Source organism: Passer domesticus, chromosome 12, assembly GCF_036417665.1.
Source record: "Passer domesticus isolate bPasDom1 chromosome 12, bPasDom1.hap1, whole genome shotgun sequence".
In the NCBI taxonomy this organism is placed as follows: domain Eukaryota; kingdom Metazoa; phylum Chordata; class Aves; order Passeriformes; family Passeridae; genus Passer; species Passer domesticus.
In genome coordinates this window covers 8,271,533-8,291,190 of record NC_087485.1, presented here as the reverse complement: position 1 = coordinate 8,291,190, position 19,658 = coordinate 8,271,533, and the positions used below count along the sequence as shown (strand labels likewise).

General features: G+C 39.4%; 1 protein-coding gene across 4 annotated transcripts in view; it reads right to left on the bottom strand.

Annotated features, from left to right (window-relative positions):
* Positions 1-1,298: 1,298 nt before the first annotated feature.
* The window catches only part of PHAF1 (phagosome assembly factor 1), a 36,557-nt gene continuing 18,197 nt past the window's right edge, over positions 1,299-19,658 (bottom strand). Inside the window, exons 7-18 of one of the 4 annotated variants that reach the window (XR_010347004.1) lie at positions 18,872-18,966; positions 16,373-16,470; positions 14,688-14,800; positions 12,579-12,712; positions 11,889-11,972; positions 11,113-11,195; positions 10,396-10,439; positions 8,428-8,471; positions 7,050-7,108; positions 5,436-5,508; positions 4,528-4,994; positions 1,299-2,299 (exon numbers count right to left, since the gene is read on the bottom strand). Coding sequence is in view for 2 of the 4 variants with exons in the window: in XM_064387344.1 (XP_064243414.1) it covers positions 4,905-4,994; positions 5,436-5,508; positions 7,050-7,108; positions 8,428-8,471; positions 10,396-10,439; positions 11,113-11,195; positions 11,889-11,972; positions 12,579-12,712; positions 14,688-14,800; positions 16,373-16,470; positions 18,872-18,966 (917 nt within the window). In the remaining 2 variants the exon portion in view is untranslated. Of the gene's footprint in view, positions 2,300-2,943; positions 4,995-5,435; positions 5,509-6,151; positions 6,248-6,277; positions 6,343-7,049; positions 7,109-8,427; positions 8,472-10,395; positions 10,440-11,112; positions 11,196-11,888; positions 11,973-12,578; positions 12,713-14,687; positions 14,801-16,372; positions 16,471-18,871; positions 18,967-19,658 lie in introns of those variants that run through there. The other 3 variants (XR_010347005.1, XM_064387344.1, XM_064387345.1) reach the window with 3 other exon arrangements.

The window sequence follows — 19,658 nt, the reverse complement described above, 5'->3', positions numbered from 1 at the left end:
ATTTTAACAGGGACTTTATTTACAGCAAAAATTCACGTAGGCAAAGAATGTGGTATTTAAGTTGCACCAGAGCCCTCCAAGTAACACATACACTCCCCCCAAAAAATCCTTCATGGGCTCTGCTTCACTGAGCCTATTTTTAATGCTAGTTACATCTTCAGTAAGATCCAACTTTCATTTTCCCCTTGTTTTACTTTAATTTCCCCTTTATTTTACTTTATTTACTTCAGCCTTACCTTCTCTCTGAAACAACCTGGTTCACATTTACATGCAAAGAACCACCAGAACTAAGCAGTATTTTAACTCCACAGACACACAGTGAGGTGTTTATTTGGCTACAGGTGCTGTGTCAGATTGTGGCTGACAGAGAGGAGGGGGCTTTGCACTGCTGTAATCAAGGTTTGAAAAAAAAGGTGTTTGTCAGGCAAAAGATGACACAGAACAATTGTAACTAGCATGGAATAATGTTTCTTGAATTGTAACACCAAAAATTATTCTGAACACAACCAGCCCATGTGAAACTGTGCCAAATCAGACAACTTGGTCTTTGCCCAAATACTCTGGAGAAAGCAAGCAGAGGGCTTAGACATAACATTTCTTCAAAGTAAGAGCCACACTGACTCACACATGCAGATTTACTTTCAGTGTACATTTTGAGCCACCAAACAAAAAAACCTAACAGAAGTTCTGACTTAGAGAAGTTAAGTGACTAGCAGGTTCTAACACCAGGTAGAGTCAGTGTGCAGGGAGCAGCAACACCCTTGATTTCCTTCTGGAAAACAGCAGCAGGCCCCTAACCTCCAGCCAGCCCCAAAGCAATGATGAATCACCAAGTTCTTGTAGTGCTGAGAGATTTTGTTTTAAACAGGTTGGATGGGAGCTCTGGAATGTGAGCGATCATGATCACATGAATCAGTTCTCACACACCATATGATTAGTCTTTCAGGAAAAAAAAAATCTGTTTAGAATTAAAAATGTGGCAGTTCCTGGCAACAGAAGATTGCTTTTTCTTGTCAGAACTGCATTTTGGGGAACAGAGGGTTCTAGTATTACACAGCAGCACTTATCCATACAGCACTGCCTGGAGCCATCACAGGAGCCCAGGGATTGCTGGAAGGCCTGAAGAATAGGTGAAGAAATGTCAGCTTCACCTCCTTAAAGAAGGGCACAACAATCAGTATTATTGAGTATAAACAAATGAAATACTGTGGACAGTACTGCAGTATTCAAGTTAAGCAGACACACACAACAAACTCCTCACCTCTTTACAAAGGAAAACAGCACACATCAGAAGGGGATCATATGCACCACATGTTTTATTAAAAATGCTATTGTACTTAACTTCATATCAAACAGTTTTATCACATGAATCCAAAATGGTGGACCAGTGCACATGTTGCCAACATGCAGGATCTGTATCAAACCACACAGATTATCACAAGGAACAAGGCCAGCTGGCAAAGTGGGATCTGAAGCAGCCCAAATCTCAGTTCCTTTGGGAGGGGGAGGCAGAGCTGGCCTCTTGCTGCCCCCTGAGCAGCCTTTGCCCAGAAGAGCTCTTGGTTCAGATCAGCTGCCTCATCCATCCTCCCTTCCTGCCACACTGCCATCCTTGCCTTGTCCCCCAGAGCTCCTCCACTCCTCTTTCTGATTCAAACCATCAGTCCTCTCTACCCATTCCTCAACTTCTCATGCCAGCCAAGTCCTTTAATGCTCCACAGTGCTTCTCTAATGCATCAGCTCAGGAACAGCTTGGCTTAGTCCAAAAAGGAACAAACAAATCAAAACATCTCAGACACAAGAGAGTTGTGAACAGCTGCATTCACAAAGGGTGGGTGAGGAAATCCATAAAAGCAGCTCCACATTCTCTCTCCTGGTGCTTCTTCAGATCTGCCTCTCCCAAAAGTCAAATGCTTTGAGCTCAGCCCAGCAGCAACAGCCAAGATGCAAAATCACCTTTGATTTTTTATCTGTGCAGAGAATTCTTCAGTATCAAGAGGCTGACCTAGAGAAGTATATGGGTTGTTAAGAGAGAACTGTTAATTACCAATACTATTTCAGTCACTAGGTCTCACCAGAGCATTACAAGTGAAGCTGGAAGCCACTGTAGTTATTAAACACCATAGGTTACTGCTGCTCCTGCTCTGTCAGGGTTCATGCTACAGCAGCAGGCCTGACCTCACTCTTCTGAAGAACTTCAACTCAACATGCTTGAGAGCAGGATAGTGGTGGCATCTGCATAGCCATTACTCAAATCATCCCATCAAGGACTTATCTCCTCTTGCAGCTTATCTGGAGCCTTTATTAGAAAAGGATGGATTAAAATTAGTTGAAGTTAGCATCAGGATTGCTGTCACATTTTAGTACCAAGAATCAGACCACAGGACTCTGTGAGCACTGAGCCCAGCAGCAGGCAGGGTCAGCGTGCCCTGCAGCACTGAGGAGGCTGCAGGAGGCTGAGGCTCTGCCTGCCCACACTGCCAGTGCAGGAGTCCCCTCCCTGGTGCCCTGCATTAACCCAGGAGCTGCTTCAGGCCAGGGAGACTCCCAAAGCTCTTCTGTCAAGTCCCTTGGGGCACAAGAACACAGCAGGAGAATTCACATTTGCAGCTTTCACTGCAGGCATTTCCTCCCTTCTGCTGTGCAATATTCCCCCTCTTTGAAGCTCAATTGATTTCCATGATCCCCAAGGGCCCACAGGAGCATAACAATCTCATTTCTGAACACAATGCAGAGCCCACGGTGCTATCGACCACAGTTAAAGACTTCTCCACTTCAGGGCAAAACCTTACAAAATGCTTCAATGTATCTTTCAAGTTATGTTTGTTACTGTTTCTTGGAGAACTTACTGAACTGGCTATAAAGTCACTATACACTAGTCAGGTACTTCTAATACAACGGCTGAAAACCAGTAAAAAAAATAATGGATAAGAAAACAAAAAGCAAGAACATCCATGATTTTATTACAAAAACACCCAGCAACTGTATTTAACACAAAAACAGTAACTGAGAGTCTCTTTTTATTTTTCTTTCAGTGTACATGCTCATTATTATTCCATTTAATTTACAGAAGGGCTATGTAAAATGAAATTAAAATTAGAGAGGAAACAAAAAGGAAGATTGAGGCATAGAATTTTCTTAGCAAGCAACGATCACAGGAGACAGCACAGATTGAACAGGGATTCAACAGGAGTGACACCTAGGGATAAAGGTAAACAGTAACTTTTTCCTTATCCATTAGATTCTCCATGGGGCTTTTTTGTTTGTTTTAGCAAAACAGTTTAGAGTATCACAGTATACAGGAAGACTAAATGGCAAAGAACATCTCACACACACACACACATTTATCCCTGCTACTGGTCCAGGATCCCAAACTTCAGTTAACATTCGATTCCCTATCTCTCATTCATTGATAAACTATACAGGATTACACTGTACATGGAGTTAAAATTACAAAAATGTCATATTTACAAAAATCTGTACACACATAGTAAAACTCACAAAATTGTCATCTATGTATCACAAGTTGCGACACCAAAATATTAAAAATGGGATAAAATTATACATTTCTCTTGTCCATTTTTAAAAAGGGTTCATTATTTCAAAGACAGACCACCTATTTCTCCCAAATAAGACTGGTAAGAGAACTAGAAACCTAAAGTATCCTCCTGGGATAAAACGTCGCGAGCAGCATCTCCCAACTAGAAAGAAGCCTCTATCCTGTCTGCTGGGGTGGGGTGTGCAGTTAGCATGTATGTACAGAAATGGTGAAACTACAACCAGCATGTCTTTGGCTAAACCTTTGGCATAAATTAAAATCATACATCAAAAGTTACAGAAAAGGTTATCTTGGTGATGGCGGAATTCCAGAATTTCTTTCTGAGATACCATTATATACAGCTTTTCTTTCTCTGAGGAAATAGAGTAGGAATAAAGGATTTTGGAACAGAGGCAAATGAGGCAACATTATTTCTTCGTTAAATTTTTCACTAGTATGAAAAATTGTATCAAATCTTTTCATTAAAACATAATTCAGTCATAGAAATAACCCCTTCCAGAATTTTTTTTTTCTTTCGAAATTGCATATGAAAAAAATTAGTAAACCAGCCATGACAGAAAAAAATTGTATCAGCATATCAAGTACATATTAGTGCAGGAAGGTGGATAAATTTGATCCACTGTATAAATAAGCTTTATGCGCAGTGTACATTAAATAACCACCACACCCCACTCACACCCAGTACACAGATGCTCCTCAGTGAAGATAAACGTTTATCAAGTAATTAAAGTGTATGTAGTGCAAATGTTACAACCAAGTATTATGCACATGCTACTTGCTTGGTTTAAAGTTACACGAAGATGTGGTGCCTGAAATCATGGACATATATACATCCTTGTCACACTTGGTACAATGTCCTAAGCCACAGAAATACCGAGGTGTTTAGATCTATATATATATACACACACGTTTTCTTAAAATGTGACCACCACATCAATACAGTAACACAAACAGACTAAAATCAATACCTGCTTCCAGATGCTCCAAGGCTCAGAAAGTTTGTGCTTCTAATTCTTGCAGTCATTACGTGCCCCTCTTCCATTTCCCCCTTCTGCCAGCTGAGAAGGAGGGACAGTCTCTTCAGGTCTGTGCTGCATAGGATGAGGGCAACGGAGAGGAATAAATGACGGCACAGGCACCTAAGCTGCTTTCCTCCATCAACAGTTCCATGCCCCATGATGAAGGGTTGAGAGAATTTCCTCTCCACACCGCTCCAGGGTGGAAAGGCTTATTTGAAAAAATAAAATAAAATCATAACGTGCTTTCCATATTATAAGTGGCAGCAAATCAAGGCACGCTGTACTAATTCTGTAGCATTGAGATTAGCTGACTTTGCAGGGGATGCTCACTGGGGAAGGTCCGACGTTCTCAACTGGCTGCTGGGCCGTGTGGGGCCATACAGAGTAACAGAAGCTATGTGATTATTCTGCATCACCTGCAAAAGCACAGCAGGGAAAAGGGAAAGTAAACCAAGTGCTACAATAAACAGAAAATCAGAAGTATTAGAATGGTGAATACAGAAGAGATCTGCCTGAAGAAAAAATCCCAACAGCAAATGACAGCAACAGGCTCTTGGCTAGTTCCTAAAAACAGTCTCTTAGATTTCCACGACAACACCATCTGCTCCAACCAGCCATGTGAATGTGTCTCCTGCTAGCACAAGTTCCAGGTGACAAACTTGAAGTTTCAGCTTTAACATGCCAATGTATAACCTCAGAGAAGAGGTTGCAAAGATCCCTCTTTCTGCCAACAGGCCCTAAAATTATACCACTCCCATGCACTGGCTTTTATTGCAATAGGAAGTAAGAAGCCACTCATAGCAATAGCAAACTCATCTTCCCATGCTCAGACAAAAATAAAAGTTTTTTTTTCTAACCTCAAAGATCATTCGTTGCAGTCCAAAGCAAAAGGTTGACCCAAATGGGTTAGTGTTGTTTGGAGATGATGACCTGAACAGAAAAGAGGGGAAAAAATTTAAAATGGGTATGTGAGGATCAGGAACATCTTAAGGAGGAATAACTACTCAGCAACATAAGGTGAATTACAGCATCTTTATCATGGCTTTCACCCAAAGAAAGCAGCTCTACATTATGCAACACCATTGCTAGACTCCAAGTGAGCCAAAGGAAACTCTGTTTGATGCTACAGAGCTATTAATAACACTTGGGGATAAAATGGAAAAAAAAAAAAGCCACTAGTGACCTCTACAGGAAAACTCTCCTGCACTTAACTTGAACAGAAAGAACCCTACAAAACCCCCAGATACACAGGAAGAGAGAAGCACTATGTTACTAAACATTATTTTTGTGCAAGATCCTTTCCTTTGTGTCTCAACCTCTACCATATGTATTTACTATATGTAGTCTATTATTTATATTTACTATACACTGTCTACTAATCACCTGGATTTAGCATGTTAAGATTAACCTATATGATGCTGAAATAGAAAAATCCAAGTTTTATTAAACAGTATTTTTTACTAAGATCTATGTCCCCCTTTCTTCCAGGTATTTCTGGATTCTACATTGACAATTTCTGTTGACTGCAATGAATTTGAGATTACAGCCAAAAAAACCCCTAATGAATATTTACCTTTTGTCCTTTCTTGTAAACTGGTCAGTTTTTCAAATTGCATGTCTGAGCCATTTGAGATGTGCTCAGTAAAGCGCTCTCTGGTTGAACTACTCTCTACAACACAGATGGAAAAAATAGAAGGGCTCTATGTCATCACTATTTCACCTTAGCTTTACTTCATTCACATGGCTTCTGCTCTAATCATCTCACTGGCATAACACAGGAGTAAAGGGGAACAAAGGGCACAATGATTAAGGGTGGGGGAAAAAAAGAAAAAATCAAAGTCAAAATCATGTGAAAGTCTGATAAAAGTACATTAATTTATCTGAAATTGCTGTGGTATTTGCACAGTACCCATCACTTACACTTGCACTGAGATAAAAATCATGGTTTCACATCATAAAATGATAACTCTGCAAACAGATAATGCCCATTTAACCCAGTAGCCACCTCAACGCCTGCAGAAACACAGGAAATTTAAGGGCTATTCTCTCTTCAGTCAGCCTAGAGGAACTGTAGAACCACATATGTTCATAAAAAAAAAAACTTCTTCAGACAGACTGCTGTTGTATATGTTATCATATGCATATATACTGTGCTATATAATGTCATGTTATTGAAATACTTTACAGAAAGTATAAAAACTATTTATTACTCATAAAGAAAAAGACTTGTTAATGCATTGTTCGCTCTGAGATCTTCTCTGGATTTTGCATTTCAAGAAATTTTGGAAATGCTTTCACTTAGCATGTCTGTTTATTTCCTCTGAGTGCAGCTATCTCATCTTGTTAGTGGCCAAAAAACCCCTGAAACTTTAACCAGCAAAGCAGTAGAAAAGTAACCAGAGCCATAAACACTCTTCCTCATCCTCTGTTGTCAACCCAGTCCTTGCCAAGCAAAATAAAGAGATTTTTACCTGTGAAGTACCACTGGCTTCTCTACAGGGTGCCCCAGTAGATCCTGAATACTGTCCCACTGTAAATATATCAATGAATTTGTGTTAAAATGAGGCACAAGAAAACTCTTATTTTTATCTAGGAAGAGTGCCATTCACATTTGTTTGTTGAATAAACCTGTGGTTGTATTTACAGAAGTATTTTGTGACTGGAGCCATACTCAGTAATGAACTATCCATTGCTAGGGCTAGTAAATTCTCTAAAGGTATATAATTCTCTCATTTTTGTCTAAAATAGTTCGGAATTAGAATTAATATAAATATTTCTATTGGTCTTATGGATAAAATGTTGCTGGAAAGTCTTGTGGCATTTTAGGGGTACCTGAGAGACAAAAGCAGCTGTAGGAAACTTCAACATAATATCCTCTTACATACCTTTGCAGAGAGGAAAAATAGCCCCACTGCTACCTCTCCCATAAGTCTTTCCTTGATTTAAGCAACAGTATTGGAGAAGAGGAAAGCTGCACTATTTAATGATTGGGAAGTGTCCAGCAGTTTTCCTCCCCTGAACCAGACTCCAAGAAGCTGCAGTTTCACACACAAGACTGAAATAAGTCAAAGCACTGAAGGGAGTAAGATAATTCAAATCAAAAAGCATAGAATGGCATCTTCCAGACTGCTGACTCCAATTTTTCTTCCCAGTATGGGACCCAAAATTCACCAAGGAAAGCCTTCATTTGGCACCCCAGGAACCCAGAGAGCAGCAGCGACCGTGGCTGAATGCTGACTGCAGAGACACTGATGAACAGTTTTTGAGAAGTTTTTCAACTCAATGCAGCTGTCAAACATGCAGCAGCAGCTGCCCAGCTGGGAAGTTCCTTTAGGTGGTGAGGCTGTGGAGTCTGCTGTCATCAGGAGATGTCACACTGGCAGTGACATTTTTGAAAGGCTGCTACCAAAGAAACATCCCATTACTGGTGCCCTTCAGGAGAAAGTGGAAGGGCACTGGACTCTCCTGTTCAATAGTCCATGTATTCAAGAGCTCTGTGAGAATTTTCTTTAGGAACATGTCTCCAGCTAACATTCAGCCACCACTGCTGTTGTTTTCCCCTATCACTTATTTCATTATTTCTACCTGCAGCTGTGTTAAAATGCAAGCTATGCCATAATGCAGTAATTTAGTTTACTTGAGGAATGCCATTACAAATTAATTAAATCTTTTAACACACCAAAATATTTAAAACACAAGATACACACTAACTTTTGGCCTTCTACTATTCCACTTTAAAACAGCTTGATACCACTGCTGTAATTTCTTTGAAGTGTGTTGTAAAGTTGGCATGAAATCATCAGATGGTTTAAGAAAATTAGGAAACCACTCAGTTCTGCACAGGCTTACCTTGCTGTATGTTGTACATGTTTCTGTCTGTGAATCAGCACTATCTATGAAACAAACAGAAAAGCTTTAATAGCTAAAGCTTGAACAGTCCCCTACAAAATCCTTTGTTTTGGCATGTTAATTCAGATAGGAGGAGACACAGGAGCATTAGATCAGGTCATATACAAACTTATCAGCATTCACTAGCAATCAGAATTGTCAGTAACACTGACTAAATGCCAGTTAAGGTGATAAAGCAAACCTCCCTATTTAGAGCATGTCCCAACTTTAAGACTATAAAAGCTTAAGCTTTAATCTTAGATGGAAGAACACCACTGTAGAAGAAACTCCATCTCTCTGCACTAAGCTAACAGGCTCAGCACAGCCACCCCAGGAGGTAACATGATGTGCCACTCATTAATTCCAAAACACTCCACTGCACTTGGAAAGAAAACTGGCTAAAAGTGACATCTGGGGACTCAGGAGCTGGCAGGCCTGAAATCAGTTAAAACATCACTCTTCCAAAATGAAGATGGCAGAGAGCTTGGGAATCACAGCCTACCTATTAAAAATAAAAGGTCAGCATTGCATTTACAATTACAGCCTTTAAACAGGAACTGTTTGCTGGTGGTTTCAAGTACTTTCATACATATCTTACATACATATAATTTGGGTACTCCTAAATACTGAAAGGATGCTCCCAAAGCAGTGGGGATGGACCTAGACACTAAACATGTCAGACAGAGTTTTCAGTCAAGTTAAAGACCATTTGCTCCTCTGTATTTTTCCCCTCTCTAAACATGCTCTTTGTGCTGGGAGTTCAGTGTCTGTGCAACTTGAACTCTGGCTCTTAAGTTATCATCTGAACTTGAAGTACAAAAGGGAACTAATAAAACTGCATCAGGCCCTGCCACCAGAGGGAAGAAGATAGGTTCTTCAAAACTGTTATAACATCTGTTCACAACTTGTTGCATGTCCTGGATATAAGCTAGAGGCCAGAAAAGCTGGTTAGAAATGCCAAATAAACAAAAAACCAGACATTAAAAATTAATTCATAATGCTACTTGAATAAAATTAATCACAAATTAATGCTTTGATGTACAATAACCTAAGGGAAAATCATTTTAGAAATGAGAGTCTTCATGCTCATTCTCTTGGCTGAAGTACAAATCAACTTTCATGTAAGCCTGTACACATAAACATTGTTTTTCCAGGTTTTTAATCCTCCATATGCTCAAACTGCTGTGACAGCCACAGGAGGACTGCACTTCACACAGCAAGCAAAGTGGTTGCAGTAAATACCAATCAGAATGGGGAAAACATCTCTGGCCAAAACCTAGGCAGCATCTGGCATTCCCTGGATAATCCAAATACCTTCCCAGTACACATTTTTTCTGATGTTGAAGAAGGCTACTCCAATCACTGATCTTCAGACAGTGTTCCCCTACTTTGCTGAGATTAGTTACTGCACAGAGCTGGGAATATCTGAGTACCTTGCCAAACCAGCACTACTGATTATAGATTTCTTTTTTCAAATAGCAATTTTCAGGTGAACACAAACAGACATACTTTGTAGCACACAGAGCCAATCTGGATGTTTATATTCATTTTCAGATAAACCAGATTATATTAAATACCAGTGGACTGGACAGATGAGCTCAGACTAACATTGCCTTACAGATTTTGAGCCTCCAGGTACAAGGTAATTTATTTTAGCAGAGCAGCAGCATTACAGGATATTGTGATGCTGCAGCTAAATATGTGCATGATCCAAGTAAGTGAAGAGGTAGTGTAAGTAAAATCAGAGAACTGCTACCTTGCCCTGAAGTGTCTTTTTCACTTAAACAGAAACTAATCCCAAAGCTTCTTCTGTCTCAATGACTGTCACTGTTAGCATCCTCTGATAATGAAGCACAGAGCCAAGAACTGATCCCAGCTCCCCTTGGAGCATTCTGTGCCCCTGCAGCAGGACAGCAGGGAAATGCTCACCTCTCTTAATGACGAGTGGAATCTTGAATTCACAGCGATGGTAACTAGAAAGTGCAAATAATAAAGCTATTAGAGAACAGAGAAGCCAAGATAAACTGCACAGCCACACACTTACAGCTCTTAATAATCCCTTTCATGAAAAGCCATATCAATAATAAAGTGAAAGTGAGGATCTATGATAGCAGATTAAGTTCTCAGTTAGATTTTCTACATCAAAAGAGGCAGCAGCCTGGGAATGTCCTAATACAATTCTCTAGAGGACACAAGAAGTCCTTCAGCATCAATTACTCTATTGTTGCACAGAGTGGATGGAGAAATATTTAGCTATGAAACAGCACTTAGATTTTTCTGTCACTAACTGCTTTAATCAGACATCCAATCACTAACTCATACTCCTCCTCTAAAGAGTTTACATTTAGAAAGTATTGAAAACATGTTCAGAAGCATGAGATTTTTAATCACTAATTGAAATCACATTAGGAAAAAAACAGCAATGTAGCTCCCAGAAAATGGTAAGACATTTAAGACATACTTGCCAGTATATATAAATGCATTTAAAAGTAAAAAGATGTTACTAATGATATCTGCAACCTCCTCAGGTTACTAGATAAACCAAACAGACTTAGGAAAAAATATTGTAATTCTATAAAGAGAACATAAGATTTCCTTTTCAGTTGTTTTAATGCACTCTTTAATAGATGAGTTCTGTAGACTCACATGTTAAAGTTGTAATGACCAGGATAATTTGTATGCAGGACAAATTTCTTCACTTTGTGAGTGTTTGCATCAAAGAGAATATCCTGTTGAAGACACAAAACAAGATGAAGCAATTTGGGTGGGAAGGTGATGTTCCCTAAACTAACCTGCAATTACTTAAAATAGCCCCTGTATAGAGTGACATACACTTATCTCACTGAAAATGAATCAAATTATGAAAAGTAGTATTTGAAAATAAGACTATTTGTAAATTCAAATAACACATTTCCTCCAGCACTCAATCACAACTGCAGCTTCATTTGCTAATGTTGGAAAGTTTTCTAAGGAGGTCCTGTTTTTCTGCATATTATTTATAGTAATGTAAACTAAAGCAAAACAGCTGCAAGGAGGAACACGAAGATTTAACTACACCCCACAGCTCAGCAAGCTTTCACAGCTGATGCTATGGCACACTTGCCTCAGCCCTGTGGGACAGGGCATGGATCTCAGGAACAAGAATTAGTTACCTATGCATCAGGTACTACAGAAAAAGGAGAAAACCTAAGAGGCTGCCAAAGTGCAGAGAGCCCTCCACGTGGAGATACAATGCTGTTGATTAAATTTGCAAGTGTTAAAGTAAAGTCAAGTGTAACTTTTCATATCCAGAGATTCCTAAGGCAGCAGTCAAGAGTTTTGCAGCCTCTCATTTCCCACAGCCTTTAGCCTCCTGCAAGAATTGCTGTGTAACTAAATCACAATTTTACGTGAATTATTGTTCAGGGAAGCTTTCCACTCACCACTCCAAGTGTGAAATAATTGAAGAAGTAGTCATTGCACTTTGATGGAACCTGTTTATGGGGCGAGGGCGAATGGATTTTCATCTGCAAGAAATACATGTTTCAGATGCATTCAATAATGCTTAAAGATAAATGCCTTTAATAACAACTCTACATTCAAACAAATTGCTGTAATCTCATTTGAAGCCTTTGTTCAACTAAAGAAGATACTGTGCTTCATGACAGGATTATCTTGCAGCAGCACAGTGACACATCAGCTTTTTTAGTTATCATAATTAAAATGTTTACTTACATTATGCTGTGTAAAAACATTAGGTAAAGATCAAAGTATATGCTGAGGTTATTTTACATACACTATAAGTGAAAAAAAAATTTGGCAGCACACACTTGCTAAGGCACATTTGGGATACAAAAGCACTCCCATTTGTAACAATTCTTAAACCAGTTAACATTACATAATTTGATTTTTAAAATAAATTTAAATAGATTTGCATCAATTTTGATTTTAAAAAAGCTTCTTAAAACCTATTACATAATGGTTCAGCCTGGTCTATTATGTCAAGTAATATGCTGAGCACTTGTAATTTGTGCTACATGGCAGTTCAACTTCACTGACCTTGCCAAACACAAGCACTAGGATGAGACTGAGACACCAATGAACAAAGTCTGTGCCTGAATGAATTCCCTCACCTTGTCTTCAGACTTGTAGAAGACTTTGTGTGGCGAGCCCAAGGTGCTGAGCACATCCTGGCAGGAGTCACCGAAGTACACGCAGCGCTCAAATACCCGCATCTTGGCATCGGCCAGAACACCCGGGCCACAGCCTGAGGAACGGAAAACAACTCTACATGCATCCTTCCTGACCACAGAACACAGCAGTGAATCAACACCAAGAGGTTAGCATTCCTCTATTTATCACAAACCAAACAGCTGCATTCCTCAGACAACAGTGCCAAACTAAATTTAACCATTTACTTTGCAACAGTGTAAACATTGCTTATCAGAGCAGTGCATGTGCTGGTTGTTGCATGGTTCCCCATTTCCACCTCCAACTTCAGCCATATACCTTCACTGCCTTGCCATTCACATGGACATGACTTGGTTTCCCAGCCCATCTCAATTTGATCAGCTGGCTATTAGCAGTAAATACCAGGAATTATTTCTATCCCTAGAATATTCTGCTTTAGCAGCTAGAGATTTATCTCCAGCTAAAAACATCAAGCACCTGAAGTGAAATCCCTCATCCACATTAACTGTATCACAAAACACACATTCTTTACTCAACTTACTAAATCAATAGCAAGTACATCCCTGTGCAAACAACATTAAAGCAGATCTTATTGAATAGCCATTACACAGATGAATTGCTGACAAACGTTACCAGATGTTAGGAAATGGAAAGATGTTGCAGTTTGTGAGCCCACTTGCTTTCAGGAATGCAGCATCTGACATTTACAAGAATGCCAGTACACATATGCAGCAGTTACTGCAAAACACAGGATGTGCTCTAAATACACACTTAGCTTTCCTCCCTATGCATTATTTATGTAGCTAGTTACCTGCTAAAATAAATCAGAAAAATCCAATTCAGTCATCCTTGATTTCTTAAGCAACAGTAACTTCAAATTAATACATAGGCAGGGAAACTTGAGCTAGAGCAGGTGTGTAATATGTTTTACAAGAATTTCTACAAACTTTGCAAGATAAGAACGGCACATGTCCAGATTGCCTCTCTGCAAGTTTGTCTGAACATCAATGATATTTTAATAATTATTTTACTCATTGATGTTTCGTTTAAACGGCATGCATACACATTTTTAACAAAACTTGACACTCCAAGTGTCCAATTTCTCAAAATCATTTACATAACTATGATGCTATAGCTAACTCCTTCCCCAGTACATGAGGCTAGAGGTACTCTGCACTAGACAGTTCTACCTTCTCTTCCTGTCTAATAAGAGAAGCAAAGTAGGTTTGAAAATATCTGCCCCATTTTCATTCATAATTTTTTATTCTTCATCTATAATTTTCTTTTTTCAACTATTGCATATATTCCTCAATATACATAGAGCTAGCAATCAGGACAGGTGAAAAGCTGAGCCTCCTAATGAAAATTGTTAAAAACTGTTTTTCTTAACATTGTCAAGTCTCAAGTCATGGTAACTGAACAAGACTCCTTTGCAGCTGTTACATCTTGCCCTAATTTCTAAGCACCCTCCCATCCCTGAAAGCACATAAAAAATACAGACTCGTGAGCCTCTTTTCACTTTCACCACTGTCTCCTACAGTAAATGAAAGTAGAACAGAATGAGAAGTGCAGTTTAGTGCTGCAGCATTAATGTAGCCACTTGCTAGCATTTTTAAAGCCTTCCAGATTTAATCACAAAAGTATCAATACCATACAGCTCCCTGGAATGTCAGAAAATGCACACAAACACACACAAGGTTTCTTGGTTTGTCATGGGTTTTTTTAGTGATGTACTGAGAACAGTGATCTGTTTTCTTCTACATATATCTGGAGACAAATTCCATTTCTGCAAACATATTCTAAGGACTTGGAACATGTGAGGGCTCCAGTTCCCAGTAATTTCTCCAGGGTTAGGAAAATGCAGCATCGGGCAGATTCACCTTCAAAAGGATTTAACTGGGTTGTGTTTCCAATAATTCAAAATAAGGTAGATAGAACACTTTGCAATCACTTACTAAATCATCACACATAACCTGTGCCTAATTTAGACAGGTTTACCCTTCTTTCCCTGAGGGGAACAAGCAGTGCAGTGCTCTGAGTGTCTCCAATACCTGCAGTGAGCAGGCGAAGCCGTAAACCTGAGGGTCCAGTTCCATCTCGCAGAACATCGACGTTCTCAGCATACACATTTCCAAGGAAACAGCTGAGAGGCATCAAGGGAGCCCTGAAACCAAGCAAACAAAATGTGCACAGGATTTGCCTCACCTTCAAATTTTCCTGTAACAAGCTGGTACCAGTTCACTGGAACACAGCACATTAATTTTGACAAAGCTGCATGTAACTGAGACTGAAAAATAAAAGTTGAATTAAACAGAAGGATCAGAAAGTGCGGGAAAAGGAAGAGGAACAAGAAAGCACTCAAACACAAGATCTTTACTGTTAATGAAAAAAACAAAGTTTCAAAGACTCCAGGAATCAAGGAACTATAGAAACTGTACCAGCCTTTGGATATCACCTATGAGGTGTCAGCTCAGATTTCTCTCAGGGAAAATGAAGCTGAGGAGATTTTAGAGTTAACTAAATCCTTGAACTAGGCATATCACCCAAATGCAGAGAAGAGCTTTCTCTGTGATGCTCTCACTGCTCTTGGGAAGCTACTTCATAGCCCAGAACATGCAATCAGTTTGTGCAGGTACACCACAGACAACTATGCTGCTTTACTGGGGAAGTTCTCAATTGAATTCAACACCAATATTATTTTAGAAAATAATCACAATCCCAAGTGAGATATTTTTAATGGAAAGGCCTTTTAATTTTCAGCCTGTATATGGTCCCTAAAATTCCCTGTTCTTACGTTCCTTCTTTGGGTGAACGACAAGTTAAAAGTTGGGCTTTGAGCTCCCTCTCACACACAAAACAGAGCCCCATGCAACAATCAGTGCTTTCACTAAAGCTCACCATGTCACAGATGGGCACAGACAACAGCACTTTTCTCAAGTGCACTTATTTCTAATTAGGAGACAATGTCTGTATAAACTAAGCTCCCTCCCTTCTGAGCAGTAATCCAAGGATGTGTTTATCTCCTGGCCTTAAAACTCAACTGTCTCTGCAAAAATACCATCTTATTAGTTTGGGTATTTCTAAGATTAGGTATCTCAGAATCCTAGAATGATTTGGGTTGGAAGGATTAGAACACCTAATTCCAGCCCCCCTGCCATGGGCAGAGACTCCTTCCACTGGGCCAGGTTGCTCAAAGCCCCATCCAGCCTGGCCTTTAAGATAATAAGCTCAGTCAGGTATCTGCAAATACAGTGAACATATGGCAGATTATGCAAATGGCATATATCATTAGTTTTGTTTAGCAAGAGAGTTTAAGACCCTTGATAGGGCCCTGCCATGACAAATATTATCAATATCCTACAAGCTTACAGACTGCTTACACCAAGTTTGATTTGCTTAGAAAGATGTCATCAGCACAAACAAAATCTAGAAGAAGAATAGCCTAAAAATGTGTTACTAAATTCACAATGTTCCCAGGTTTAATTCATTTTCAGGTCAATTGAACTTGCCTACTACAGCTGAACCAAGCTCATTTTACAGCAACATAAACCAACATTTGATTATAAGGTCCGAGTACAACACCTACAGACACCTGGCTGAGGCTGGTATCTAAAGGCATTCTGCACATTATCAAATTAATAGAAGACCCAAAGTGAACTAAAAAAATATACTAATCTATTTAGCAATGGCAAAGTACTAAACAAATGATGGAAAGAGCACAAGCAGCTGCACATACTTGGTATCCTGCAGACTGTTTCCGTTGTAGATGTACATGCGCTTCACAGTCGCGCCATGCGGAATTTGCAGAGAGGCCAGACCATGGGCAAAGTTAGGCTGGGGAAACACAAAATCACTCCTGTTACACAACACAGCAGGCACTTCAGCTTAAGGTCAGAAACTGCTTTAGAGATGCTGTATATACTTACCAATTCAAGCAAGTCTCCATCACAAGACAAGGGGGTAAAATAACAGAAAACCCAACCTCTAGGTGGTGTTTTTTCTGTTCCACCACTCCTGGATTCCTGAGCTGGGGTGAAACACTAGTCTGACAATTAGCCACCATGTGAACTGAGAATTCAAGTTTTTCCTTGGTTTGATCATGGGTAGGTAGCAATTTCCAAGTACTTGTACTGATACACTGTGTTTAAGGTCTAAGAAATCATCTGTCTTAAAGGAAAACTTCCCTTTTTTGTCTCCCACTGCATTAATTTCTGCCTTCTAACATTTTTGCTTATTTCCAAGATGTCTTATCTGATGAACAGAAACTTGTTCATTAAATATTCTTACACATACTGTTTTGACAGAGATTTGAGTGCTCTCATCAAATAGCAAGCACGCTTAGGAAGTCAGATGGACTCTTACTGCACTAGAAGGAATTTCTTTCAATTCTGAATGTGACAGGGCATTCAAGACCAATAACATACTTTGCTGTCACCAGACAGAAAAAACCCTATCTTTGTCACAAGTAGTCAACAAAAACAAGATGCACAATATGCAAACTATTACCTGGTCTGCTTTAGCAGGGCATCATCTAAGGCACACACACACACACACACAAAATTCTCAGGAAAAAAATTAACCTAGAACAATAACTTTCACTGCCGTAGATATTAAGAAGGGAACCTCCACTACTTAGCAAATCTAGAGATGTCCCAATTTCAATTCTCATCCTGAATTTGCCTAGAACATTAATACTTTTTGCTTCTTAAAGTAGTCAAACTTCAGATTACTGAAGTGAGCAAAGGTTTTCACGTTCTCCTCACCTGCAGCTTGTTTCCAGCTATACAGTAAACTCCTAAGTTCCCTTCATAGTTTCCCCATTTCCATAAGCAGAAGATAACACTGCTTTGTTAAGTAGCTTAGCATTCCTATACAATCTTCCCTGAACTTGACAGATTTTGACAGATTCAAATTTGACTTCACTCTGCAATCTTTTCTAATGCTCCTCTCTAAAAATTTCCACAAAGACTTGTCTTCCCTGTGGACTGCTTCATAGTACTCTGTTTTCAAAACAATCCTACTTCTAACCTGTTCCTGGGGAGACTTTGGCATTACACTCTGCACAAAGAACATTCTACTAACCTCACAAGAACAACTGAATGAGACACTTAGAGAATGCAAAGTTACTTTCTTCACGGTTCTAACAGTTTGATTTTAACATATTTTAAGTAGTTCTGCAAGAAGCAGGGAGTTGGTCTCCCAGGTTCCTTCCAACTTGAGATATTTTATGATCTTTTCAAATCTTTGGTGAAACAATTTACTTCCTCAGTAGTTTGGCTATTTCATTCATCAATGCCCTGGGAACTCTTGCATGAAAAGAAACTACTCTTTGTTGGGGCATTCTTTTTGTTTGCCTTATTAGGTTTCTATTCACCTTCCAATATGAAACCCAACTGACCTTCACTACTGCTGAACAATAACTTCCCCTGGTTACCCCCTGTGACATGTCAACCACAACCACTAAAGGACTAAGCTGTGACAAAGAACATGTGTCATCGTGTTGGTTGATTTCTTCTTTGTTTTGGCTCTTTGTATGCTCCTTTATTTTAATGCTTTTTAACTGGTCAGGGCAGATTACACAACTGAGAGCATTTCCATCTTCACACAAAACAAGTTACACATACATTTTCATCAGTACAGAAGGGAACCACAGAGGACCTGATCTTGTTTCCACTTTAGATGGGAATTTCCAAAGATTTCAGAGAATGCAGTAATGCATTTAATCATTCAGTAACTCATCCAAACATTTGGTGAATATGCAAACAGGCATTACAAATAAAATTCATTCATTTGGCTTGCTAGAAGCACTTATACTGAAGGACACTTAAGATGAAAATGTATTTTATGAAGTCTATGCTACTTTAGTTGCATAATCACTTCAATAAGATTCAAAAATATCTGATAAAAGAACAGCCTCCCAGTAGATTGCTTAATATTTATGCATTTGCATAGACAGCACTCATATTTTTAGAAGACTCCTTTCACCAACAGAATTGCTAGTCCCAGTTCATGATGCAAGCAAAACCCCTAATCACACGCCTTTTGTCAACAGGAAGTAAATTTTTAACTTTGAGATGGTTACATAGCATTAATAAGAACACAACAGTGGAGTTTAATTCCTTCCAAATTACTGGTTTCTTTTGTTTGCAAAAGACAGCAAGACACAATGTAGGTGATACTTTGCGAGTACCATAGAGGCAAAAAGAGCATCCATTAACTAAGAACGATTGCTGACCTCGTACTTCGGGGTTTCAGTCCAGGAGTCCAACTGAAAAGAAAATGACAGTCCTCTGAAATTGAGGTGAAAGAGTTGCTCAGCTGAGTTATACACTAGAAGGGAAAAGAAAGTAAAAAGAGAGTTACCAAAATAATCTAAGAATTCTCCAGTTCATATCTAACAGCACCTTCATCATCTCAATGAATTTGTTACATCTCAGAATGCAGGAGGAACACAATTACACTGGTCCATAACAGCTTTGCTTTTAATTTCATACAGTAAAAATACAGCAATAAGAGAAACCATAGATTCATTACAGTTGCCTCTGCAAGCCTGCAGGCACTAACCTACCCCTAACAATACAATTATACAACATGACACAATAAATTATACCTTAATATTTCTAAAGTAGTTTAAATAGCCACTATTGGTACAAAACAATTCTGTTCATTGTTATGTAAAGCATTGCACAGTGTTAACCAGAAAGTCTTTGAGAGAGATGTGCAGAGAACACTGATCATTTGCTCTTTCACACACAGGGAGTTCAAAGGAGAGCTCACCCTGTGACCTGCAGTTCCACCTCTCCTCCCAGAGGAGCTCCCATGCCCCAGTCAGCTCCGTGCACTCCCGGGTAACACTGACACGGCCCAAGGAGGAAATGCTTCAGACACACAGGTCCTAGGCCACTTACAATGATAATTAAAAATAGCATCACCAGAAACAGCAGCCAACCAGTCAGCTCCCACAAAGAGCACCAATAAATTAGAGCACACACAGACTTCCAGCTGTCACCACATCACGAGAT